Raw genomic sequence first — 26,070 nt, 5'->3', positions numbered from 1 at the left:
TGAGATTTGAAGCAGGCAGGATTTCACTGGGCTGCCCCATGCTCAGGCACAGGGGTGGTGGTGGCTGATTCCCCGGGGCACTGGAGACCTTACTCCACCTGTTCCTGGGCCACTGGGCATCCCCAGGGCACCACTCAGCCTCTCAGGACCCTGCTCTTCTGCCAGTTTTCTCCCACTCTGAAGGAGCAGGATGAGGGTGGCTGTGTGCACGTGTTTGCAGAGCACTGGGCTCCTTAGAAGCTGGGCAATCGTTCCAGGTGGCCTAGCTCCTGCCCAGGTCAAGCTGGGATTAACCCTAAGGACAGTGGTCACCTCCCTTCCGTCTGCTACTAGAGCAAAGTCTTGGCCAAAGTGCCCAGTCAAGAGAGGAGACGGGGAGAGTGAGCCCCTCATGCCACCTCTGGACTGCCTCTGGTCTGACCGCTGAGCACAGACTGAAAAAAAAGGGATGTCAGGGACATGGGGACATCAGCAACCCTGCTTCCCATATCAGGCTCCAGTGCAGTGTGCACTGAGGCTTTCTCTCTTTGGTTACACTAACCCCAAACCTCATGTTGTTTGCACCAGCCCACGCTGACCCTGTGTGTATTCCCTCTCACCACCCACCATGGAACCGCCGAATACCAGATCAGTGACTAGGGGAGAGGCACTAACACATACGCCCATAGAGGTATTCACCAAACACAGGACACTTAGAGTACCAGAAGGTATCCCCCAAGGATCTGGGGTTGACAGTTATGGGTGGCAAGGGTGGGTGACCTGATCCTGACATTAAGGACCCTGACCACCATGTACATGGGTCCACTGGGCCCTCTTCCTACTTGTTACACACACACACACACACACACACACACACGCGCGCACATGTGCGTGCACACACGTGTGCCTGCACACACCACAGCACCCAAGCCCCCAGAGGCACTGCTATAAAAAACTCTCACTCTGAGTAATTTGGCCCTCACAGCCTCAGTCTTCCATTCAAAACGCCTCTTCCCTCCCCAAGAAATAATTAGGAATTGAGAGGTGATTTCAGGTCAAGGGCCAGAGGTGTATGAGCTCATAGAGAATCATGGGGTCTTCAGCACTTTAAATATTTTACTGGAAGACACTGGGGACCTCCCAGAGCCAGATGGTGATGGTTCATTCCGTGCTAATGTGTGCCGCAAGTCCCCCAAAAGAGTCTAAGGTGAGGGGCCGTGCGGTCAGGGCTGGGAAGGGGTGGCCCCTTCAGGGAGCCCTGTGGGCTGATGGAGATGAAGGTGGGAGGAGAGATGGGAATCTGGGTGGTGGGGGGGGGGGGCTTTGAAGAAAGCAGTGTGGGCAAGTCGTGAGGAGGGAGAAGCTGACCTGTGAGGCTCCTGAGCAGAGAGCAGAAGGAAACAGCTGGCGGGAGGACGGGGCAGGCAGGGAGGCAGGAGGGGAGGTCTCTGAGCTGTGCTGTGGTGGGGGCGGGGGCGCTCTGCCCCAGGACCAGAGCCCTCCAGGGGCTTTCTGATGCCACCTCCCCGGGCCGGCTGCACCTGCACCTGTCCTTTTCAGCACAGAAGAGCTGAAAGCCCTCCTGCCACCTGCCGCCGCTGTGTCGCCCCCATACCTCCTCCCGCCTGCCAGTCACCAGCGCCTGCCTCGCTGCAGCCGTCCTGACTCAGAACCTGCCACATGGGGGGCACACATGGCTCATCAGGATGGGGCGTCAGAGCCCGCCCTCCTCTGAAACCTTCCCAGCCAGCTACCGCTCCTGCTTCCTGCAGTTTGAAGAGAAGGCCCCACCTGGCCTCCAGACTCTTGCTTCCCACCTGCTGAGCAGGTGGAGGGAGGTCTCTGTGCTGGGAGCCTTCAGAGCCAGGCTCTAATCCCCACTGAGCCACTGCAGGACCTTGAGGCTGGCACTTCTCCTCTTGAGCCCAGTAGGGAGAAGCACGTCCCTCCCAAGTTCAGTGTCCTCAAGGCCCAGCTGGAGTGTTGGGAAGGTGCCCTCTTGGCCTGAAAAGTCCGCAGCAGCCTGGGCATACAGGGAGCGTGCAGGCTGCCCACAGTCACCTCGGGGGCTCTGCAGGGCCCCTCCCTTCCTGGGACAGCCGACAGGAAAGTGTGCCCGCAGCCACCACTGGGACCACATCTCACTCCGTCTGACCCACCAGGTGTGTTTCCATCAGGCCCTCCCTTAGAGTTTCCCTTAGACTTTTCGGTCCTGGCCAAGGGCAAGAGAGAGTGCAGTCTCCAGTGGGTTCTGTGACTTCCCAGGGTCTCTGTGCTAACAGCTCGGAGCCTGGAGCCTGCTTCGGATTCTGTGTCTCCCTCTCTCTCTGCCCCTCCCCCACTCGCACTCTGTCTCTCTCTCTCTCAAAATAAATAAACATTTTAAAAAGATAAACATTAAAAAAATTTTAAAAAGAAAGTTAGCTATTAGTAATTCTACAACAATAAAAATATTATTTATAATACATAGCTAGTTATATGTATTTATATAATAACATAGTTATATAGATAATGACTATTTATATAATAATAAGTACCAATAATTATTACACCTCCTGTCATTCCCCCACAGTGGCCAGTGCTGGACTCCACCCTGAACCCTGGCTTAGTGTTGTTGACCACCAGCTGGCAGGAGGCTATGTAAACTTAGGGGAGAACCAAGAAATTGCTTTCCGCTCCGAAGATCCTCATCCTCTCTTTAGAGGGTCTGAGGGGAATGGTTGCAGGGTTGATTGGGGTGAATACAAGTTTATAAATAAAAATCCAAGTTCCAGACCCTTCATTTAATAACCAACATGGGATAGTGGCAAGAAAACAGGGTTTTCTTATTTAAAAAAAAGACACTGGGGTCTGAATTATACCTGGGCCCATTGTGTGACCTTGAAGTGCACCTGGGCCCACTACATGACCTTGAATGACACCTGGGCCCACTGGGTGACCCTGAATTGCATCTGGACCCACTAGGAGCCTCCGTTCATCTGTGAAATGTAGATAGTAACACCTAACTAGCAAGAATTGGTTAAAGTAGGTCTTCCATGAATAATTCAGTTATTTTTATCCTGTAAAGCCTGACTCCTTGAGACGCTGTCCCTTCCCCCTGATTTCTCACTTCCCTCCTTCCGTGTAGTGTGCTCAGCACAATACCTGCCTAATCAGTACTTTATATCGTAAAAACAGTTTTCCTTCATGACCGCAGATCTCAGGAGCCAAACTAGCATAGGTAGGCCACAAGGTCACAAGCTTGAGTTCATTTGCTGCTTACACACCGGACCAGGTGCTGAGAATACAAGATGAAAAAGACAGCCGTAGCCCCTACCCTCAAGAGTTTACCCTCCGTTTCTCATTTACTTCGGTTCCTTTCTGTGTCTGATATACAGTAAGTGCTCAAAGAAGGTTTGAAGAAATTAAGGGAGATAAGAAGGAAGAAAAAGTAGGGATGAGGGGAGAAGAGAGAAGATTTCCCTTCGGTGACAGGCAGTGCCTAGAGATACAGGCAAAGTCTTGGAGAAGAACTTGGCCTTCAGTGCGGGCAGGGCTGGTCAGGGAGACCCTGGGAGAGGGGTGAGGGGTGATTCCAGAATGGCGGAACACCGGCGACATGGGACAACATGAGTGAATGGCCGGCACAGGTGACTATTGAGCACTGAGGGAGAAGGGAGTCGGATTTTGGAGAAGCCTGCCAGGTGCCTGTGGGCAGTGGGAAGCCATTAGAGTTTCCACCCTTAGAAAAGGGAGAGCACATGAGGAAAACGGTGCCTTAGGAAGAACCCTCCAGGGCAGGACCTGAAGGCATTCACAGACTGTTGAAAGAAGCCAGGTTGAGGTGGTGAGGGCCCCGACTTCGGATTATAGCCATAGGAATGGAGAGGAAAGGGTGCGTCTGAGAGGTGCTGTGGGGGAGGGCTGGGCCACACTTGGTGATGGTGACAGATTGAAAACAAAGCAGGGAAAGGAGGTTACCCTGACTGCCAGGCTTCACTGCAGAAGAAGGCCAGGGGGCACAATGAGAAACTGAGGCAGAAATCCTGGGATGGATGGTGCAAGGGGTGTCGAGTCGGTGCGGCACATGCTCTGTGCCCACATCAGAGCCGTCTGGGTGTGGTGGGCGAACAGACGTTAGCTCCTGGAGGGAAGGACCACGTCGTATCTGTCTGCTTCTCACGAGACCGTGCGATGCCTGCCTGATACCAGGTCTCAATAAATGTGTGAATCAACAGATGTTCTCAAGGAGCTTCCTGGCTGCTTACCATACCACCCAGGAGGTTCTAGAAAAGATCCCAGGCTCATTTGCAGTTCACATCCTCAGAGTAGGAAAGACAGGGAGCAGAAAACGGGATATGAGGGAATGGGTGAAGACAATCCATTGTCGTTTTGGGCAAGAAACGGCAACGGGGGCTTGTCCGTTACGTTCCTAGAGGCGCTTAAGCCTGAAAGAGAAGCCTCAAGGTGTGCCCTATGGGTGAAAAGACAGCGTGCCCCGTCCCTCCATGTCCCCTCCACCCACAGCACCGTGACTTTTATCTGCTCTAGATAGTGACACCCCACTCATGATTCTGTTTGTAAAAGCATCTCATTGACTTGAAAGAAAAAGTATTCCTAGTGGCTTGTATTTAATGCACAGAAAATAAAATTAGATTGAAAAAGGAAATTGTCAGAGCACCAATCCTTCCCTCCCAAAAAATGAATGGGTGAATAATGTCGTTTGAGTGGTGTTTCTGAGGCTGTTCTCCTGTGTATCTGTCTCCCCACCCTGCCCCACCCAGAGACATTCTGTTCATTTTATTTTATTTTATTTTTATATTTATTTATTTTTGAGAGACAGAGAGACAGAGCATGAGCCAGGGAGGGGCAGAGAGAGAGGGAGACACGGAATCCGAAGCAGGCTCCGGGCTCTGAGCCATCAGCACAGAGCCCGACGCGGAGCCTGAACTCACAGACCGCGAGATCCTGACCTGAGCCGAAGTCAGATGCTTAACCCACGGAGCCACCCAGGTGTCCCAGAGACATTCTTTCCATAGAAAAGTCGAAGGGATCCAAACAGACCCCACGTGGGTGCCCAAAGCTCTCTGAAGCCTGGGGGTATGTTCTTCTCTGCCCCTCCTGGCTGCTCTCTGTGGGCTCAGGGCTTATCCTGGGGGATCTTGTAGCTGCCCCAACTCCTGGCTCTGAGACACTATCCAAAGTGGGTTGTGACCACTCAGCGTCCTCCTCCAGGGCCAGTGTCCTGATGGCAGCCCCTCTCCTCCCTCAGGGCACGGCCCTGCTCCCACCCTCCGCTTTCCCCGCACCACCCAGGGCTCACCCCCACCCCACCCGCACCCCCTCGGGATGCTCCCTGTACCCCCATTCTCTGTTGTCCTCCCCCACACCCAGAGGAAGCGGGACTGGAGGTGGGAGAAGGTGACACTTCCCACTGCAGGCTCCACACCATTTGTCTGGGGCCCTTCTCGATCTAACCCCTCCGCCCCCAGCTGACAACCTGCTAATTCTGAGAACACAATCTCTGGCAGCCATTGCGGCTGTCTTGACACTGTCTTTCTCGCAAGAAAGATTTTGATATAAGAGAAGGAGCTGTGAAATCATCATCGAGCCAGGGAAAAAAGAGCCTCAGAAAGGAGTGCCCCTCCCAGCCCTCCCTTCTCCTCCCCTCCCCCCCTCCTCCCCCACCTCCTCCCTCCCTGTCTCCCTTCTTCTGGCCTCTCCAACCCTCCCCTTTCTCCCTCACCCAGTCCTCTTCGGCTTTCTCCAGCTATACCTGCCCCCCTCCCCCACTTCTCCTTTCTCTTCTCCCTTCTCTTTCTCCTTCTTTCTCTCTTGCTTCGGTGCCAGAAACGGTCTAATTACAACAGAGAACTTGAAGAGACTGAGAGGAAAGAAATAAATAAACCCACCACACATAGCTGATTAAAATGTCCTATGAAATCTAATTTGTAAAGCTCAAATCAGAATAAAAAGTGTTACTCCCACAATTCAGGGCCAATTTGATTTTTAATGAGACTCCTCAGAGACCCAGCCAAGATCTCATCAGGTTGTAAACGCGGCTACCTTCCCCCCTGCCATGAGTTCTCTGATGTGGATTCCGCGGCTGCTCTCGGGGAGCCCCCGCCCCCACTTGGCCACCATGCCCAGCTTCCCTCGGGTTCTGTATACGTCAGTCACCCCCTTAATGGGCCGTCTGCTGCTAAGAGCATGGCCTTACCTGTGGTCCAAGCCTGGGGTATTGTGTCCCCAGGATGGGCAACAGCTAGCGTCCAGGACCTCCTTGTCTGTCCCTGACTCTCCCACGTCGGGAAGAAGAGGCCGTGGCAACAACCTGCCCACCAGGTCCACCTTCCCTCAGCGTGTATCTGTATCTGCCAGGCAGGGCGTGGGAAAGAATGCGGTCTTGGAAGCCACATGGACCCCCATCGAACCCCAGCTCCACCGCTCATTAGCTGTGTGATCTTGGGCAGCTTACTTTGCCTCTCTGATCCTGTTTACTCTGCCGTAAAATTGGGATATTTCTGCCCTGCAATGTAACTATGCAGGTAACAGAATGGAGGCCACTGTGGGTCGGGGGCTCAGGAAACGTCGGTGTCCTGTTGTCTGTTCAGCTGTGGCCTCCCGGGGAAGAGGGATCACATCACCCTGCTTCTTCAGCATTCCCCGCAGGACCAGCTTAGGGATCTGGGCACAGCACAGCTCAGCAGGTGAAAACACAGTCTTCAGAGCCAGAAAGTCTTCGTCTACAGCCGGGAGACAATTCCCAGATGATTTAGTTAACCTCCAAGACCCTGCGAACTGGGGCTGGTGAGATCCGGGTGTGATGGTTACTGTAACAACTAAAGGGGATACATGCTCAGTACTTGCTAAGTCATCACCAAGCACAGCTCCTGTTCATATTTTTTACCTCCTCGGGCCTCATTTCCTCGTCCGGAAAACAGGGATCAAAATAGTAGCTACCTCATAGTTTGTTATGAAGATGAAAATAGTAAAGAGCTAGCATTTGAAAATCTTACAGCAATGCCTGGCATATTGCATGCACTGTGGGTGTGTTTGTGTAATAAAGCATGAACTGGGGCGCCTGGGTGGCTCAGTGGGTTAAGCGTCCCAACTCTTGATTTTGGCTCGCGTCATGATCTCACTGTTCGTGGGTTTGAGCCCCGCATCAGGCTCTGTGCCGACTGCATGAAGCCTGCTTGGGATTCTGTCTCCTTCTCTCTGCCCCTCCCCCACTCGCTCTCTATCTCTCAAAATAAACACTAAAAAAAAAAAAAAAAAAATAGGGGCATCTGGGTGGCTCAATTGGTTGGGCATCCAACTTTGGCTCAGGTCACAATCTCACGGTCTATGAGTTCGAGCCCCGCGTTGGGCTCTGCGCTGACAGCTCAGAGCCCGGAGCCTGCTTCGGATTCTGTGTCTCCCTCTCTCTCTGCCCCTCCCCTGTTCATGCTCTGTCTCTCTCTGTCACAAAAATAAATAAAAACATTTTTTAAAAATTAAAAATAAATAAAAATAAATAAAATGAATACACAAACTGACCTGCTGAGATGGCTCGGTGCCTTCTTGCTCTGAGGTGTCTAGGGGAGAGCTGGGGGTCACCCTGGCGATGCTCCCCCAGGTGACAGTGAGGCCAGAATTGGGTGTGCCATCGCAAAGAGAGGGACAAAGAGGGTGAGTCGAGGTGACTTCCAGCTCCTGCCAGCACACTCTGGACCACACTATACCACCACGTGTCCTGTGGAATTTGGCCGTAGGCCCGAATTAAACAGTAATATCTTTCCCAGGTTCTCGGGTTTTTAAGCAAACCACACCACTCCCCCCCCCCCCGACCTTGCCTTCTTGAAGCACCTCCCAAGGATGCTCGCAGCTGGAAGGCTCTCTCCTCCTCTGCCCTGTTGTGGCGCAAGCATGTGGCGGTAGGTAGGAGCCAAAGGAAAGTGGCAGAGATTGTCCCAAGCACGGCGGGCACGGCCTCTTTGGGGGCTGGGGGAGGCCGCCTCACAGTGTGAATGTGTGTTAAGGATGGATGAGCAGGGAGGCTGAGCCGAGAGCCAGCTGCTGAGAGCAGGGAATTAAGCAGGGAGCAGACAGGAAGTGCTGCTGGGCTGCAGGCAGGAAGTCAGATGCTGGCGAGGGAGAGAGAGCTGCTTATCCCCTGGGCCAGCTGCTCTGCTTCTTAACTTGAGGAGGAGCCGTCCAGGCACTGCTCCCTGCACTAACTGACCCCTGTGCTTGTCTCCTTCCCAGGCCAAGTATACTCCTTCAGCCAGCAGCCCCAGGACCAGGCCGTGGTGTCGGGCCAGCCAGTGACACTGCTGTGCGCCATCCCCGAGTATGATGGCTTCGTTCTGTGGATCAAAGACGGCTTGGCTCTGGGTGTGGGCAGGGACCTCTCAAGTGAGTACCCCCAAGAGCTCCCTGGGAAGGCCTGGAACCCCTTCTCGCATGACCCACCCACCCCCCTGGGGAGAACCCCATCTTCATTGGTACTTGGAGATCAAATCTCCAGCTCTCGTGGAATATCCCCTGGGCAGAGTCAGATTAGGCAAGCCCTGGGCCCGGGATCCATGGGACTTCAAGGGCCCTCTGACTCCTGGTAAGGAATTACAAGTAAACCCTCAATTCCGGTGGTCGGTCCTGAACCTAATAGACTTTTGCTCCGGAGGGTCTATTCTAAAGTCAGACACGACTCCTGTAAAGTCACATTTCCAAAGGTAAAGTGTCCCCGTATCTGGGTCCAAAATGTATTTTCCACTTACATCACAGCCTGGCTTTTCCTAGCTCCCATCGATCAGAGGGAGCCAAATAAACTGAAAACTCACAACCAAACTGCTTGGTTTTAGGGGTTAGCATGTGATGGGAAGAAAAGAGAAGGAGCATTTAAAGTACAAACCCTGTTGAGCCCCCTGCCCAGGCTGGTGTCGAGCAGAGATGTCCTAGTAGGCTCCTGTGGCTGGCATCTGACCTCCCTGCTCAATGCCACAGGCCCTGTCATCTGTTAGCGATTGTGGATGTCAGTCCTTAAGCTCATACAGATGTCTTTGCGGTCCATCATCTCTCCCTGGGGAGAAAAAAGAATAGCATCATCCTCCTGGTCACTCAGCCCCCAGCAATTATCATTCTCCCCTGGGGAAAGTAAACATGGGACTGCTGGGTTTAGCATAACCTGTAAAATTCAGAACAAGAGATCTGGGCGTCCCTGCCATTGGGGAACCGCTGAGGGTGAAGGTGTAGAAAAACATACGTATTCGACTGAGAAGTAGCTTTGCTTCTCTCGTGGCGTACAGCTGCAGGAAAATAAAAATCGAAGTGCACTCGGGAACATGATGGTTGGGAAATTAATATTTTAAAATGTGAGTTATGTCTTGCCAAAAATGTATATTGAAACGTTATAGCCGTGGTCAATAGCATCGCTGGGTTGGAGTGCTGCAGCCCAGCTGAGCATGGGTAAAATACACAATAATATCTCCAAAATATACTGTGCTGCCGTAAAATTTAAGCATTATGGGAACCAGTCAATTTCAGGGGTTCTGAACTTCCTTACCCTAGAGAAGTCTGGGGGAATGATATCACCTTCCCAAACTAGAATCACTTATGCTTCACGTGGCTCTGAACTTGGTCCAGCATCTTTGCTAGTTAAGGAGGTACTCTGGGTTCCTAGTCAGTGGTTTGCAGCCTTCGGTCAAGGACTGGGGTCTTTTGGCCAAGAGGTGGCCAAGAGGAAGCCCCAGGTCACCACAGATGTTCATCACCTCATGGAAAATTGACCTTCTGGAATCCATTCCATGAATGACTTTTGGGATCAGGATTGCGTCAATGGGGTTTTAAGGAACTGGGGTCGACTGCCTCTCTGATTTGACTCCATTGATACAAATAAGGCTGTCCCTGTCCTTGCAGAGCCAATAAATTCAAATTCCTGGGAAAGTAGTTTCTGTGTTTGATCACCTGTCCCCCGAAAAAGCATCACGACAATAATGACAGAGACTCACATGCTCAATAAATACCATTTGCTTCCCAGACAAGAAAGTGAGACTAATGGATCAAAATTCAATCCAGCAAGGATTCGCAGAGCACTTAATACTGCACAGCTTTTCCTGTGGGGAAACTGAGGCCCACAGTGGCAAGACTTTAACCTGCCCCAGGTCTGCCCTCTTCTGTTTTGACTATGTGGCCTGGCTCCATCCACCAGCATTCACACCCTAACTGAAGATCTGTCTTTCTGGTCACAGAGGCTGGAAAAAACATTCAAAGGAAATGATTTATAAATATATGCCCTCATATTGATAGAACATTCTTCATCAAAGAAGCTCAAATAATTCTCAGACATTATGTCACAAATCTACAGTGATCTACAGGGAGAAAAAGCAGGATTTCTCCCCTTTATTTGACAGGTAAACAAAGTCACAAGTCTAGAAAGAAACTGATTCAAACATACACCGAACCTCAGTGTGTGGGATCCTGGCTCCTAACCCCCCAAAACCCTAACACCCTGTCTGTTCTCACTTTTAAAGATGGGGACCTTTCTGGTTACCCTGTCTCACCGTCGTTTTCCTTTAAACCAGCATTTATGGGGACACCTAGGTGGCTGAGTCGGTTGAGCATCTGACTCTTGATTTCGACTCAGGTCATGATCCCAGGGTCATCCCACGCTCGGTGCGGAGTCTGCTTGAGATTCTCTCTCTCTCTCTGTCTCCCTCTGCCCCTCTCCCCCACTCATGCTCTCTCTCTCTCTAAAAAAGTTTTTTTAATAAATAAATAAACCAGCATTGATAGACTTACTGTGTGCCACACACTTAACATGGATTATCCCAGTTAATCTTCACCATGAGATAGTGGTGACGAAGCACAAAGAAGTTAAAGTAACTTACCCAAGACAACAGAGCTAGGAAGTAACAGAGTTGGCATTTGAGCCCAGGCACTTCTTTGACTGGAGAACCCAGATTCCCCAACATCTTGCTTCCCCTGAGGGCAGCAAGAGAGAGTAATGATACTGTGGAAGGAGCTAGAACTTGCTCAGAATCTATGCTTCTGGGCCTGTGTTTTCCAAAGATGCTGCCAGTCCTTGCGAGAGCGTCTCAGCTCGTTGCCTAATTAGGCAAATACAAACAAACCCATCACTGATGTTTTCAGCAGCTCGTGAGAGCGAAATCCTGCTGCTGATAGCCTGCAAGACAACAAAAACACAAGCTCCAGCCAAGATGCCTGCAGGAGACCAGGGACTAATCAAGGACAGCGGGATCCAGAGGCTGGGCCGGAAGGGTTGGGGGCGGTGAGCCAGCTACATTGAGGGCAGCAGCAGGGAGAGGGCTGGACTGGAACCCATTCCCAGCCCCTCCTCCTGGCCCTGGGGAGAGCCAGCTTAACTTACCTGGGCTTCTTCCCAAAGCCCAGCAGAGGGCAGGAAGGGCGGGCAGGAGGGGAGGTGATGCTCTTGGGGGTAGAGCTGATTGCTCTGTGAGCATCTCTGGCCAGGCCAGAACAGCTGTGCAGGGCGGGCCGTTTGGTTGCACGATGGGGACGATGGAGCCATGAAGACATGAGATGAAGGGCTCAGCCACACAGGAAGCCCCCAGAATACTGGGAAGGATCACCACTATCTCCCTGCCGAGGAAGGAGTGCCTGTGACCCCTGTACAGCTCACCTTTGGGGAGCCCTGCCCTGTCTCTGCAAGACCCTTAGCTTATGATGGGAGGGGTTAGAGCTCCAATATTCCGTCTAGAATAGAAATCTCCTCTGCAGTGCTCCTAACAGGTGATCACCAGCATCTGCTTGGATACAGCCACTGATGGGGACCTCATTACCACCTGTGGCAGCCCAGATCCTTGTGGGACATTTCAAATTGTATTAAGAATATTCCAAAGTATTTCCCCATGTGGTGCTAATGCAATCCCTGGGAGCTACTTGAACACATCTAATCCACACTTAGAGACTGAAATACTGGAGAGCTGTTGCATAGCCCAGTCTCTCTGTTTCCGTCTCTCTCTCTGTCTCTCTCTCTCTCAACTTGCTTAAGCCCTCATCGTCTCTTTAAAAAGCCAGATATGGCGAACCCCCTCCTCCTGTGGCACATTTCTGAGAATTCACACTGTTCTGGTGAAGGTCTTTCAGAAAGAGGAGTGGTTTGGGCTGCTGGAGGGTGGGTGGAAGGAAGAGAGCAGGAGGAAGTATCTGTAAGAGGCTGGCGGGGGGAAGGCAGAGCTCAGGTATGGGCACGATGGAAAAGAGACCCTTCTGGGAGAGACTATGGAGGTCTAGGGCCCAAGGCCTGGGCCAGAGGACCTGCCAGCCACGACTTGTGTAGGCATCTGCACTCACCCTACACAGCAGCAGGAAAGCTGATTAATGTTCTCATTCTCAAATTTTTATTTATCCACTATGCATCGCCAGTAGTGTAGGGGACCCCAAATTCCTAAGTGTCCTGAGTACCTCGTAAGTGCTTAATCAGGTCCTGGGGTCTGGGGTAGGTAGGAGGAGTGACCAGAAAAGTACCCTTTATGGTTCAAAAGGGCCCGAGGATCCCAGGCATTGGTAGGATGGGCTGGGATTTCTACTTGCTGTCCATCCTGAACAAAACTTTCCCCCCAAAGTCATTCTTGATTCTGTTCCAGAGATTTCTGGTTTCTTCTCTCTCTCTTTCTTACTCTGTCTGCTCTCTGTGGCTCTCAGCCTGGGTCTCTCTGTCTCTCTGTGTGTCTCCTTATCAAAATGCATGTCTGCTTGGTAAACCGCAGGGCTGAGCACACCACTTTGCAGGGTATTGTCCCCGCTGTGTCTGCCCACACTTGGTATTTCCATCTCTGCTCTCTCCTTCCTCTCTGATAATAGTTCCTCCAACATTCCTGAACCTACACACACACACACACACACACACACACACACACACACTGTCCAAAAGCCAGGGAAAACTCTCGTTTTTTCTCCTTACACCAAGACCGGCCCCTCCTCAGATGTCCCACCCCCTCCCCTATTTGTCGTGAATGCCTCCTCCACCCCGGCCCCGCCCCCCTTGACCTGCCTGCTGTCTCCACAGGTTACCCACAGTACCTGGTGGTAGGGAACCACCTGTCAGGGGAACATCACCTGAAGATCCTGCGGGCGGAGCTGCAAGATGATGCCGTGTACGAGTGCCAGGCCATCCAGGCCGCCATACGGTCTCGCCCCGCACGCCTCACCGTCCTGGGTAAGAACCGTTGACACTCGGGGGCAAAGATGCTACGGGAAGCACACGGGCTCAGCTCCAGAAGGGCATCCCCACGGGACAAGCCCCAAGGCGTTATCCCACGCGGCTCCGTCCACTGCCGCCCCATGGTGGCAGTAACCCCCCTTCTCCCCCAAGAAAGGGAAAGTGAAAGTTCCTGCTCTGGAAATCAGGCCAACGCTAACTGACCTGTGACCCTGTCCAACCCCAGTGTGTTTGACTCCAGCTGAAGGGGCTCCTGAATGCTTATTTGTTCAATCAGGAAGCGCATTCTGCATGCACGATAGGTGTCAGACCCTGTGTTAGGCGATGGAGATACAGAGAAGACCTACGACACAGCCTCCACATCCTCGAGCCTGAGTCCCGTTCTTTCTGGGTTGACTTCCCAGTGGGTGCTAACGAAGCGTGATTTCAGCATGGCCTCCGCCACACCTGTTCCTTCCCCACCCTTCGCTGCTCCCTGGGAACCCCAGCTCCTTTCCTAAATCATCCCTGGGAGAATTCATTTCAGGCCCTTATCCCACATCAGACCTCCGCTCCTTGGTCTTTCTTCATCTTGGTTTCCCAGGATCCCAGTACCCCCTGGGACTGGGCACTGCCTGAGAGGTCCCCACTCCTTCACTCAGGCAGACCTGCCTGAACACAAGTGAGCGAGCTCACCTGCCTCTTAAACTGCCTCATTCCGATTTCAAGTGCAGCCCCCGTCAGCTCCCTCCTCCGGCCAGATGTTACTGAGGACCAAGTCCCCTGGGAACGGAGCTGTGCACATAAGGCATAATAGCAAACATATGCATACGTTTTACAGCACCTCTCAAAGCACTTCCCCTTATGTTATCACCTCAGCTGTTCTGCGCAAGGCTATGGCACAGGGATTGTTGCCCCAGGTGAGAAACTGAGGCTCAGAGAAGCCAAGGGCCCCGCCCGGGGTCTCCCAGCTAGGGCTCCCACACCACCGCACTGCCTCCTCGGTGAGTCTCCTCCAGGCCAGGTGTGGGACAGGGCACACACAGCAAAACAGGGGAGCCTGGGCTCCACCTTGCCCTCCTCTTAGCTGCTGCTGTCGAGGTTTGACAACAGGGTCGGCAGCTGGGGTTCTGCCTCCTCACCTGATAGATAAGGCGCATGGCTGCTCAGGGATGAAATATTTAACAGCGTGTCAGGTTATCTTCAGATCTACACGACAGCACACAGGGCAGATTATCCCAAGCACGGCAACAAGTCCCGGAGGACCACTTACCGGGCTTGGCTTCTTGAGACAGGAGGCAGAGCTCAGGGCCAACCTCAGAAACCTCCCTCCACCTCTGAGTCTCTTCTTGGCCTGGGATGAAGGAAAGAAAACATACACCAGGTCTGGCAGGGTAAATAAGCTGGGATAGCTTGGTCCCGAATGGGGTCCTGAATGGGTCCAGAAAAGTAACCGGGCATTGTAAAGGAGAGGCAGACATCTTCTTCATTCCCGAGATGGGGCTAAAAACAGAACGGGTCTACAGTTTGGTGTGGAGGCTGAGGGATTTAGCGCCTAAGTGATTTTCTGGTTTTTTTGGGTACTGAACAATGCCGGAACAGATTTGTTAGCGCAGTTATAAGATCATCCTCTCCAAGGGTTACTCAGCTCCCCATCCTTAGAAGGATCCGCCTTTTGCTGCCTTGTACCCCTTCTAGAAGGTACCAAAGGATGCTAAATCGAGAAGATTCTAAGCACTGCCCACCGCTGACTTCACGTGTATTCAGGACCTACGCTAAATAGAGACGGACCTCGTCCTCAAGTTCTTGTCCTGCCCTCAGAGCTTTGCCCGCTCACACTCCACCATTCACAGCCTCCCTCCTCTCTGCTATCTCGAGTCCAAATTATTCCCTGTGTTTTACAGATGAGGAAATTGAGACTCAGAGAGCAAAGCCACTCACGGCTTCATTACCACCCAAAATAGACTCCAGATTTTCCAACTCCAAACCAGTGCTGTCTGCGTGCCCAAGTGCCAACAGAATTTCCTTTGTCTGGTTGCTTAGGAGCCGGGCTCCTGAGAGCGGGGCCTTGGAATCTGATCTGAACATCAGTTTTGTCTTAGGTCACTCCTAAAAGGCACTCATTCCCCCGTCTCGCTCTGGTTGGCAGTGCCTTCTGGGCACAGAGCTGGCTTGTGCGGGGGGAAAATGTTTACAAGTCTGGAAGGCAGTGGAAGAGGAAGAAGGAGGAGTTTCCAGGTGACCCCAGACGATGAGCCTGGTGGATTCTGGAGAGCCGGAAAGGGACCTTTCCTTCAGACTCTACTGACATCACTCCTAACAAACTAAGCTGAGGCAAGAAAGAGCTGCCCCAGGCTCCGCCTCCAGCCCTTCCTGACCACCCTGGGTCCCCACCCCTGAGCTGGTCCTTCAGGTCTGCACCCCTAAACCGGCTCTGTAGGTCCCTAACCCTCTAATGGCCCAGCAGGTCTGTGCCTGAGGCACCCAGCCTGGCTGAGTTTCTTTTTTTTTTTTTTTTAATTTTTTTTTAACGTTTATTTATTTTTGAGACAGAGAGAGCATGAATGGGGGAGGGTCAGAGAGAGAGGGAGACACAGAATCTGAAGCAGGCTCCAGGCTCTGAGCTGTCAGCACAGAGCCCGACGCGGGGCTCGAACTCACAGACCGCGAGATCATAACTTGAGCTGAAGTGGGCCGCTTAACTGACTGAGCCACCCAGGCACCCCTGGCTGAGTTCCTCTATAGAATACAGCCCCACCTGCTGCCCTGAAGAGAAGCCCTTCTTGCAGAAGCTGACCCAGCCTTCTGGAAGGGGAGCTCTGGTCTGCTCCCGGTGGTGAATAGACAGAGCAGCTACAGTGGGAAGGGGTGTTTTCTACCCTGGCCAGCCAGCTTCCCAACCAAGACCCCATCTGCTTTGCTGTGACATCTCAGCCCGGGAAAATGTCCCAGCCAGTTCCCCGGTGGGGGGCTGCCTTCCCTGTGTTCCAGGAATGAGAGAGCTTCCTAATTTAGTCTGTATTTGCCTGAGATAGATTTTTAATTAAATAAAGTAAGAGCCTGATTAGAACCTGCGGAAGATGTGAGAACAGAATCAGATGGTATTCCAGCAAAATTGCAAAGCAAACACTTTGGCTGGAACAGAGGGAGACCCCTGGGGGTCTTCCATCAAAGCACCAAGTGAGGAGGGCAAATACGAGAGATTATATAGCCAACAGATGTGCATTGTTAAAATATGCATCTGCCGGCAGCCTGCTTGGAGAAGCCAGAGGGCCAGCTCACAGAGCCTGCTCCGGGGAGGGCGTGGGGACCCAGCCCCGGCAGCCAAGCCTAGAGTCACAGACACATTAATTAGCCTTGTGTTTCCAGCTCTCAGATGCAATCAGGCAAGGAGCAACTTCGAGCTGAGCGTTTGCTACCCTGGGAGGCAGAGGGAGGGAGCTAGGGGACCAGGAGGGGAGGAGAGGGAAGGGGCAGAGCTTGTGAGGCTGAACAAGGCAAAGACTCCGGGGCAGGTCGAGGTTAATGGCCAGGCTGCACTCCCTCTGTGGCACAGAGGACCATGCCTTGACTCTGGAGACAGGCATCTTTCCATACGCAGAACATCTCAAGACTCACGGTATCACAGAGCAGCGGACTTGGAGACAGCAATCGTGGTCTTGCCACTAAGCAGGTGTGTGATCTTGCCCTGTTGCCCAGCCTCTCTGGGTCTCAGTTTCCTCATCTGTAACATGAAAGTGGTGATAAATAAGACGGCCTCTAAGAACCATCTAGCCCCCAGGGTGCCTGGGGGGCTCAGTCAGCTGAGCGTCCGACCTCGGCTTAGATCACGATCTTGTGGTTCGTGAGTTCAAGCCCCATGTCAGGCTCGCTGCCATCAGCGCTGAGCCCGCTTTGGATCCTCTGTCCTCCTTTCTCTGCCCCTGCCCCTGCCCCACTTGCACTCTTTCTCTCAAAAAAAAAAAAAAATAAGCATTAAAAATAATAATAAAAAAATAAAGAACTGTCCAGCTCCCAAAAAGCCCACAATAAGGAGTCAACCTTGCTGCACCAACTAGTTTAGGAAAGTGGTCCGTCCCCACCGCTGGAACCAGAATTCAGGTGGTGAGTGCCACACCGTGGACAGCATCCCACTCTGAGTCCGGGGAGGGGACCTCTCAAAGTCCTGCCCAGCCCTGGGATTCTGGACTTGACTGTACACCTTAACCCCACAGTCCTACCTCTGTAGCCAGCTTCCACACATACCCAGCCGTGTCTACAGGGACCCCACTTAGGTGGACATCACAGGACCCCCCCCTTGCACATGTGCAAAGCTGCGGTGTAGGAGGAAGAGCCATGGGCCGGAAGCGGAATACCTGCACGCGGCTCACCGTGTGTGTGACCTTGGTGAGGCCCTCAGCGCTCCCACTGGGCCTCTGGTTCAACTCTCTATGACCAGCTCTGAGTATAGGGTAGGCCCTCAGTAATAATACTGGCGGTTTTTAAAATAAATGAATGAGCGAGTGAGGGAATGAATGCGGTTTCTCATTCTTATCTGTAAAATGAGGATAAGAAAAACACCAGTCTCCCAGAATCGTTGTGAGCACCAGACTAACACATACACCCCAACGCTAAAGAGCCATATGCTTGGAAGTTACGTGCACGTGCACGCAAGTATGGGTACATGCAGGCTGCTCCTGCAGGAGCCCCCCCGGTTCACAAATATCTAAACTGTTCCATGGCCAGAGCTGTAAGGATGACACTACATTTGGTCTTTCTAACTGCCTGAAAATTTGAGAAGCGAGGACCCAGGGCAGGGAGGAAATGGAAGCCAAGGTTTTGATCAACAAGTATTTACTGAGCAGCTATTATGTGCCAAGAAGTAATCTAGACACGAAAGATTCATCGGTCAATGAAAAAAAAAGGCCAGCCTTGCCCTGGTGGAGCTTGTGTTCTAGCAGAGAGAGACAGAGTCAATAAACAACAAACACAGTAATTACGTAGGTATGTAGGATGTCAGATGGTAACGAATGCTTCGAAACAGAGAAACAGCAGGGTGAAGGGGGCTGGAAATAGGAGGGGGAGGATGGTGGATGGCAGGTTAATTATTAAAAAGGGTGTTTTCTAGTCTTCCTCCCCATTTCCCTCATCTTCCTGGCCCGTTCTAATATTAACTCTGCTGTCTCGTGGCTCCCATTAGAAACAAAGCTTTCTAAATCAACATGAATTATTTAATGATGGAGACTAAGTCAATCCAAATAAAGAGGGCATCTTTAAAACGATGTCAAGCTCCAGACACTGACGGGGCAAACAGAGAAAGCCCAAATGGGTCCCTGAGTTTGCAGAACCGCGAACTCTCCTACACCTCTCCACCAGGGGAGCTGCAGGGCAGAGGTCTCCTAAATCTTGGGTATTGGCAGCACAGCCCCCCTTCCCAATTCCCAATCCCCTAATCTCCTGGGTGGGTGGGTCCAGAGAAAGACCGTGAATAACTCAGGTCATACAACAAGGGAAGGCAGAGCTGAAACACAGCCCGAGAGCACCGGCTTCTCAAACTGTTCTTCCAAAAACATGGCAAGAAACCCGGCCACAGTCACCCTGTCAGTAGGGGACAGTCTGTCCCCTACAGCCCTTCTTTAGGAGGTGAGAAAGCACCTCCACAGAACAAAGCCCAAGCCCCTGCATGACGCATGGCGGGGCGGGGGGGGGGGCGCCTCTGAGGCCTGCCCTCTGCTTTCCCCTAGCCCCTGCTCCAGCACCCCCTTTGTGCCAGGGACAGCTGCCAGCCTGCAGCTCCCTCCACTGCCCACACTTCTGTGCCTTCCCTCCTGTGTGCTTCCGCCTGGACTGTCCTTCCCACCTTTCTTCCCTTAGCCAACTCTTGCTCCCCAGTCAGGATTCATCCTAGACATCACCTCCTGCAGGAAGCCTTCCCTGAACCCCCAGGGCCTGGCTGTCCCACTCGATGCTCTCTTAGACTTCCGTCCACACCTCAGTCACAACACTCGACACATTATATTGAAAGTAACTATTTCCATGTCTGCCTCCCCCGGTTTCCGTGTCTGGGTCTCTCGGCACTTTGCATCTGTCCCGCCTAGTAGAGCCTGCAGGCTTGTCCTATGCAGGTGCTCAGTAACGGCCATCACGTAACTGTAGCAACGGGGTTTGGGCCAAGCTAGAGGGAGTTTGCACTGAACCTCATCCTGGAGAACAGTACCTGGCAGATACTAAGCCCTACACACAAGTAACAGTTGCGTCCTGTCTTGCCGCGCTGTGTTATGCTGTGTTTAGGGGGCAACACGGCTTCGCGGGAAGAGCCCCGACTCTGAACGCCAGATTGCCTACACTGGAAACCTAGCTCTGTCACTTTACCAGTGCTGCGACCTTGGACGAATCACCTAACCGCTCTGTGCCTCAGTTTCCTCGTGTGTAAAATAGACGAATAATCACATACAATCATATTGAAGAAGGAATAATGCCTTCTTACGGTTATACAGAAGATTCGATGGGATAGTTTCTCAAAACCGTGCCTGGGAAGCAGCAGGAAGGCATATAAGTACTGGCTTTTTTATCGTACCTGTTGTGGCTGTTATTACTATTATTCTTGCAATGCTGAGCAACACCAGCAAGCGACCCTTCCTTCCTGGGGGACCAGGCTCTGTGTCCTAGAGAAGCTTTGCCATCCAGCGCGCAAGGCAGCAAGACGCGATTCCTGCAGGCCCCTCCCGGCTCGCACGCCTGGGAAGACAAGCAGAATTGATTTCCTTATCTCCTTATTAAGCGTGTTTTGCCTGGGCCCCGGCCTGGTCTTAGGTGCCGTATCTCATTTGTGCTGCGTGCCTGCTTCCTGCCACATTCATTACCCTGCAATCACCCCCCAAATGGGGGCAGCAAACAAGCCAGGGATGGGAGAGAGGAGCAAAGAAAGCATCCTTATCTCCTGAAGTTCCAGACGGGAGCTGGTGTCGGAGCTATTAATGCACCTCACCCCCACCCCTCCAGCGCACCACCCCGGCCGCCAGCTCCTTCCCACTCTCTTCCTGCTCCTCTGCCCTTCTGGGGGGCCCAGGCCACCCCCAGCATTTCCCTGGGCCAGAAGCAGGTTCCCCTCCACACTGCCCGCCCCTCTTGGCCCTCCTGATTTAACTCCGCGCTAACCTGCGTAGGCAGGTCACAAGGTGAGCGATGTCCCTGAGTTACCTCAAACTGACTAAGAGTCTCTGTCTCCTACATTATCTTATCAGCTCCTTGAGGGTAGAGAGCCCTATACCCCCCTGAGTAACTGCCCGTAACAGTTGTTGGTGGCAAGTGGAGGCTGGGGGCGCAGTGATGGAGGGCCTCTCTGGAGATCCCTGTAGCCACCAGGCCAGGGTGCATTGACTTCAGAGCGGGGTCACTCTGGGCCCTCCTTCCTGCTGCTCCTCCCCCTCCCCAGCAGTCTCCCTGGTTCTCTAATCTGCCATGGAAGGAATGGAGCCCCTGCCTGCCTCCCACGTCTTCATTTCAACCCCAGTGTCAGAACGGCCAGCAAGCTCCAGAGGGCTTGGGGGGCCCGTCAGGGATGGAGGCAAACTCATTGCTTTCCCTCTCGGCCCGCATGTAGCAGGCAGATGGCAAAGCAGGAAGTGAAGAGACCAGATGCAAGGGACGCCCTGCCTTACCTACCCAGACTCAGCCAGTGAGAAGAGAACTAACCCACCTTGTGAAGCGGCCCAACACCGCCTCGGGCTGGAGGCGGCATCCCAAATGGCCAACCCAGGGCCGGCCCCTCTCCTCCTCCTTCCAGCATCTCGTGCGTTCAACACTAGCACAAGGGTGGGCAGGGAGGTGCCGTAGGGGCCCAACAGGCCTGCTGCACACACAAGGTGCTCAGCCTCCTGCTCCTGGCCCCCAACAGCACGCCGTTCGTCATTCTGCTGATCCCCCAGTGACCCCATCACTAAGTGGCTCCCCAGGTAGCCCCGCACCCCTGAAGGGTGATCATACCCAGGGCACCGGCATTGCTGCGGGTCTGAGCCAGGACAAGGGCCCTCACCTGGAGGTCGGAAGGCATGGCAGGCCCGGGTCTTAGTCACGAGACCTGGGATAATGATGCTTTGGACACGCACACTCTCTCTCTCTGATAAAATCAGGAGCCGAAAGGATGGAATGCAAATCCACGCCACAGTTTGACTGTGATCCGCCTTCATTGATCCTGGTTTGGGGGTCAGACCTGGGGGACATTGTTCCTATTGTTCCCTGGCTCTCAGGAGCAAAGATAATATGTTCTTCCATTGTCTTAACTGAGTGTGACCCTGGGAGAGGCTGAGCAGGCTCCAGTCTTCAGCAAAGGGGAGCGTGAGCTCAGAGCATGGAGATTCGCGAAAGTTAGAACCTTGATCCTCTGAAGTCCGCCATTTCCCATCCTGCATGGAACCAGCAGCTTGGGGCTGCCTGTGAAATGAGAGCCACTTTCCTGTGACTTTGAGGACGTAGCTGCCTTGAGGGGGCTCTCAGCCACTCCGCCATCACGGAGCTACTTTCTCTGGCTTGGGCATGGCTTCCAGCATCCCTGCATGCTTGGGAAAGCACAGGCAAGAGCCCACTTCTGTCCAGGAGCCTTACCAGAGTCCTCGGTCAGGAAGCCCAGCTGGCCGTGCACAAGGCTCCCTGTTCATGCATCAATCTTATTACACACACACAGACCCCTTACCTCAAGGACAAATGCACTGGTGTGTGCGCGTGCACAAACACACACACACACACACAAAATTCAAAGCATGGCCGGCTCATGATGGAAAGACAAGGAGACACTGTCGCCGTTGGGAATCTGTCACTGTTGGGACATGGACAGATCTTGGTAGCTCAACAGAAGTATTGACCCTCCCTCCCTGTCGGGCCCAGAAATGAATGGAGTAGGTGGAGCATGATATCCCCAGCAGGAAGCCCCACTTCTCTATTGATCCCCCCTAATGAAAAACGGAGTGAAGGGGGAAGAGAGTCGCAGCCAACTGAGAGGGAGGGCCAGGACAAGCCAGTCCCACCCAGGAATGGATTGCCTCTCTCCGGACTCTGGCCTCCCGGGCACCGTGGATATCACACCCAGGGCCGTGGCCAAGGCCACCCCGGGAAAGCCCAAAACCGGCTGAGCTTGGCAGGGAGACCTCCAAGGGTAAAAATAGCTCACCGCTTCTCTGCTCCGACCTCAGCCCAGGCCTGAGACGAGGGTTTCATGGCAAATTATGGATTTAAAACTAGCAATGAATCTCCATTACAGCATGAAATGAGAAAGGAAAATGCCACTAAATGGAAGCCTTCCCCCGGCAGCCAATGGGGCAAGGGAGGGGTGTAGTTTTAGGAGGGGGTTAGAGCTGCAGTCACACGCCCACAGCAGACTCACAGGAGTGGTCCCAGAAAGAGGGCCCTGGGAGAGTGGGCAGGGGCCGGAGCCCAGGGGAGATCCCTGCTGTCCCAGATCAGCATAGGGTGCCACAGTAGCGGGGGATGCCTGGCTGCAGGCACGTTCCTGCAGAGGAAACAGGCACAGCTATCTTAGCGGTGGGAACAGCCAGAGCTTTGTTATTTTGGTGCTGTGTTGGGATGGCACCTACAGGGTAGGTCCAGCCAGAGAGGGGCATTGCAGGAACCTTGGGTCATCCACCCGGGTGCCTGTATTTATCCTTTCACCGTCTCCCATCATGTCTGCCAGCAGGCCCCACATCTCCTTTTATAGTTGAGAAAGCTGGGGCACAAAGAGACCCGTTAACTTTCCCAAGGTCATACAAGAAGAAAGAAAAAGAGCCAGAATCTGGACGCAGGTCTTTCAGGCTCTAAAATTCTTGCTCTTTCTGCTAAGTCCTGCCTCTCCCCTTTTCCAAATTCTGCTCAGACTTTCTGCTGACTCCTCCCCTTAGGATCCTAGACCACCATGATATAGGTCTCTTTCTGGCCCCAAGGAATTCCAGGAGCCCTGTCTGAGCCCCGACACTGTCCCAGGACCCCCACAGTCAGAGAGGGGCCTGCACAATGAGCTGAAGGCTTCCTCCCAGCCCCCATTCCTCCGATGCGTCTTGGGAGCCAGGACCTCTCGACCCACAGCATCTATTTTCCTCCCATTAAGTCTCATTATCAGAGGACTGCCCACTGCCCCTTTCCCCATCACTCTGGGCCTCTACATTATTCTGTCCCTGCGGAGGAGATTTACCCAAGTGGGAGGTTCCTAAGGCACCCGGAAGCCCACACAGGTGCCTCCATTTCACAAAAATAAGTAGCTGAGACCCACAGCCCAAGAAGGCTGGCTTCCAAGAGAATGTCACATTTCACAAGTCGATCAAGGTGTTTGTAAATGTTTATAGAAAGGAGGAACTTTCCATATGTAAATATGTCAGGAACTGTGTTAGCAGCTGGAAAATCACCTGGTCCCTGCCGGGAACACCAGTGCAGCCGCAGTGGTGGATGGTGGCCACACAGCCATCCCGCTGGAAGAGCCGGTCCTGCTCTGCCTCCCACCCTCTGCTCACTTCTCTCTATCTACGCACAGAGATGGACACACACACATTCTCTAGGATGGTGGGAAGACCTCATTTTGCAGGTGGGTCAACTGAGGTCGAAAAGGAAAGGAAATATGCCAGAGGCTGCGCAATGCATGGAAGGGAAAGCAAGTTACCTCTGACTCTACAAGACAGAGAAAGTTGGGCTCTGAAGCAGGGTCACCTGGGACGGCCCTGCCTGTCCTCCAGCCCCGGCCCCAAATACCAAGTTGGGTATCAGTTGTACTGAGACCAAACCTAACCTTGATTAGAGAATCAGAGCTGGAAGGAATCCACCAATCAAGGGTTCTTTTGTTCCATTTTCCAACATGTATCTATGCACCTTCCATGTGCCAGGTACTGTTCTAGGCACTGGGAATATACATCAGTGTATAGAGCTGATAGGCTATAAACAGAGTCAAATCTCCTGGCTTCATGGAGCATGTATTCTAGCGGAGGGAGTTAGACAATAAGCAATAAACATTTTTTAAAATGTTATCGTCTCTTAGAAGGTGGTAAGTGCTATCAAATAAAGTAGAACAGAGTCTATGGAGTTGAGTTTCTTAGGGAAAGGATAGGTAGAACAATCAGGGTAGACCTCCCAGAAGAGGTGAGGTTTTTTTCATCTTTCCCTTTATTTTTTAACAGCTGTATTGAGGTATGATTTACACACCATTAAATTCAACCATTGTAAGTTTATAGCTCAATGATTTTTAGGGTTGAGAGACCATTGCCACAATCTTCTGTTAGGCCATTCCCATCACCCTAAAAAGCTTCCTTGTCAGTCTCTCTTCCACCCTCAGTCCCAGGAACCACTGATCCTCCTTCTGTGTCTATGGATTTGCCTTTTCTGGACATTTCATCTAAATGGAATCAAACAATATGCATCCTTGCCATCTGGCTCCTTTCACTCAGCGTAGTATTTTTGAGTTTGCCTATGGGGTAGCATGTATCCATAGTTCATTTCTTGTTATTGCTGAATAGGATTGTTTGGACAGACCACATATTGTTTATCCATTCACCCCTTGATAGACATTTGGGCTGTTCCAGTTTAATGCTGCTGTGAACATCCACATACAAGGCTGTGTGGGTATATGTTTTCCTTTTTCATGGGTACATTCCTAGGAGTGAAGCAACTAGCTCATGCGGAAAGCTTACGCTTAACTTTTTAAGAAAGTGCCAAACTCTTTCCCAAAATGGTGGTGTCATTTTATTCTGTTCTCACTGACAGTTTGTGAGAGTTCCAGTTTCTCTACATCCTCCCCAACACTCATTGCTGTTTGGCTTTTCTATTATGGTTATTCTAGCAAGTTTAAAGTGGTATTCCATTATGGTTTTGATTGCATTCTTCTAATGATTAATGATGTTGAGCATCTTTTGATGTGATAATTATCAATGTTTATGTTCTTTGGTGAAATGTCTATTCATCTTTTTGCCCATTTTTAAATTGGGCCATTTGCCTTATTATTATTGTGTTAGAAGAATTCCTTATACTTTCTGGGTACAAGTCTTTTATCAGATATATGATTTGCACACATTTTCTTCCAGTTTGTGGCTTCTCTCTTCATTTTCTTAAGCGTGCCTTTTAAAGTACAAAAACTTCTCATTTTAATCAAGTCTAATTTTGTAGCGTTTTTTTGTTCTGCTATGAATTGTGCTTTTGATATTATAACTAAGAACTTTGTCTCACCCAAGATCACAAAGATTGACTCCTGTATTTTCTTCTACAAGTTCTATAAGTTTTAGCTCTTACATTTAGTGTACGGCTCATTTTAAGTCAATTTCTGTGTAATTTGTGAGGTCAGGACCTAAATTCATCATGTTTGCATCCAGCTATCCAGTTGACCCCATATCACTTGATGAAAAAGCCTATCCTTTACTGAATTGCCTTCACGTCTTTGTCAAACATCAACTGACCAAAAATGTAAGGGTTTCTTTCCAGACTCTCAATTCTGATGCATTGATCTATAAGTCTCTTCTTTATGCCAGTACTACGCTGGCCTAATTACTATGACTTTATAGCAAGTTTTGAAGTCAGGAATGGTAACTCCTCCAATTCTTTTTCAAAGTGGTTTTAACTAGTTTGGCTCCTTTGCATTTCCATATAAATTCTAGGATCAACTTAGCGATTTCTGCAAATATGGTTGCTGAAGTTTGATAGAAACTGTGTTGAAGCTATAGACCAATTCGAGGACTGCCATCTTAACAATACTGAGTCCTCTAATCCATGATCATGGGATGTCACTCCATTTATTTAGACCTCTAATTTTTCCCAGCAATATTTGTAGTTGTCAGTGCATGGCCTGTACTTCTTTTGTTTTCTTCCTGAGTATCCTATTCTTTGTGATGCTACCATGAATAAAATGGCTTTCATAATTTCTTTTTCACATTGTTCTTTGCTAATATATAAAAGCACAAGCGATATTTGTATATGGATCTTGGATCCTGTAACCTTGCTGA

The 26,070-nt window shown here is 51.7% G+C and overlaps 1 protein-coding gene and 1 long non-coding RNA gene across 10 annotated transcripts in view; one reads left to right on the top strand and one right to left on the bottom strand.

The window, feature by feature from the left end:
- Window positions 1-26,070, top strand: part of KIRREL3 (kirre like nephrin family adhesion molecule 3) — a 553,211-nt gene that overhangs the window by 450,791 nt on the left and 76,350 nt on the right. For all 5 annotated transcript variants that reach the window (XM_023239293.2, XM_023239292.2, XM_023239294.2 and 2 more), the window contains exons 4-5: window positions 8,209-8,358; window positions 12,992-13,141. In XM_023239293.2, coding sequence (XP_023095061.1) covers window positions 8,209-8,358; window positions 12,992-13,141 — 300 coding nt within the window. The remainder of the gene's footprint in view (window positions 1-8,208; window positions 8,359-12,991; window positions 13,142-26,070) is intronic.
- LOC109491879 lies at window positions 5,884-12,948 on the bottom strand. 5 transcript variants are annotated; one of them, XR_006586104.1, is made up of 4 exons: window positions 11,330-12,948; window positions 7,810-11,125; window positions 7,501-7,696; window positions 5,884-6,800 (listed from the first exon to the last, which is right to left on the bottom strand). It is a non-coding gene; the product is annotated as an uncharacterized LOC109491879 (long non-coding RNA). The 5 variants fall into 5 exon arrangements; XR_006586103.1 differs by having other exon boundaries at window positions 7,501-10,193; window positions 10,830-11,125; window positions 11,330-12,947; XR_006586105.1 differs by having other exon boundaries at window positions 7,501-9,022; window positions 10,830-11,125; window positions 11,330-12,946.

The sequence above is a fragment of the Felis catus genome, chromosome D1 (genome assembly GCF_018350175.1).
Source record: "Felis catus isolate Fca126 chromosome D1, F.catus_Fca126_mat1.0, whole genome shotgun sequence".
Taxonomy (NCBI): domain Eukaryota; kingdom Metazoa; phylum Chordata; class Mammalia; order Carnivora; family Felidae; genus Felis; species Felis catus.
Note: the sequence above shows the minus strand (reverse complement) of the source record. Positions and strands in the feature narration are given on the sequence as shown.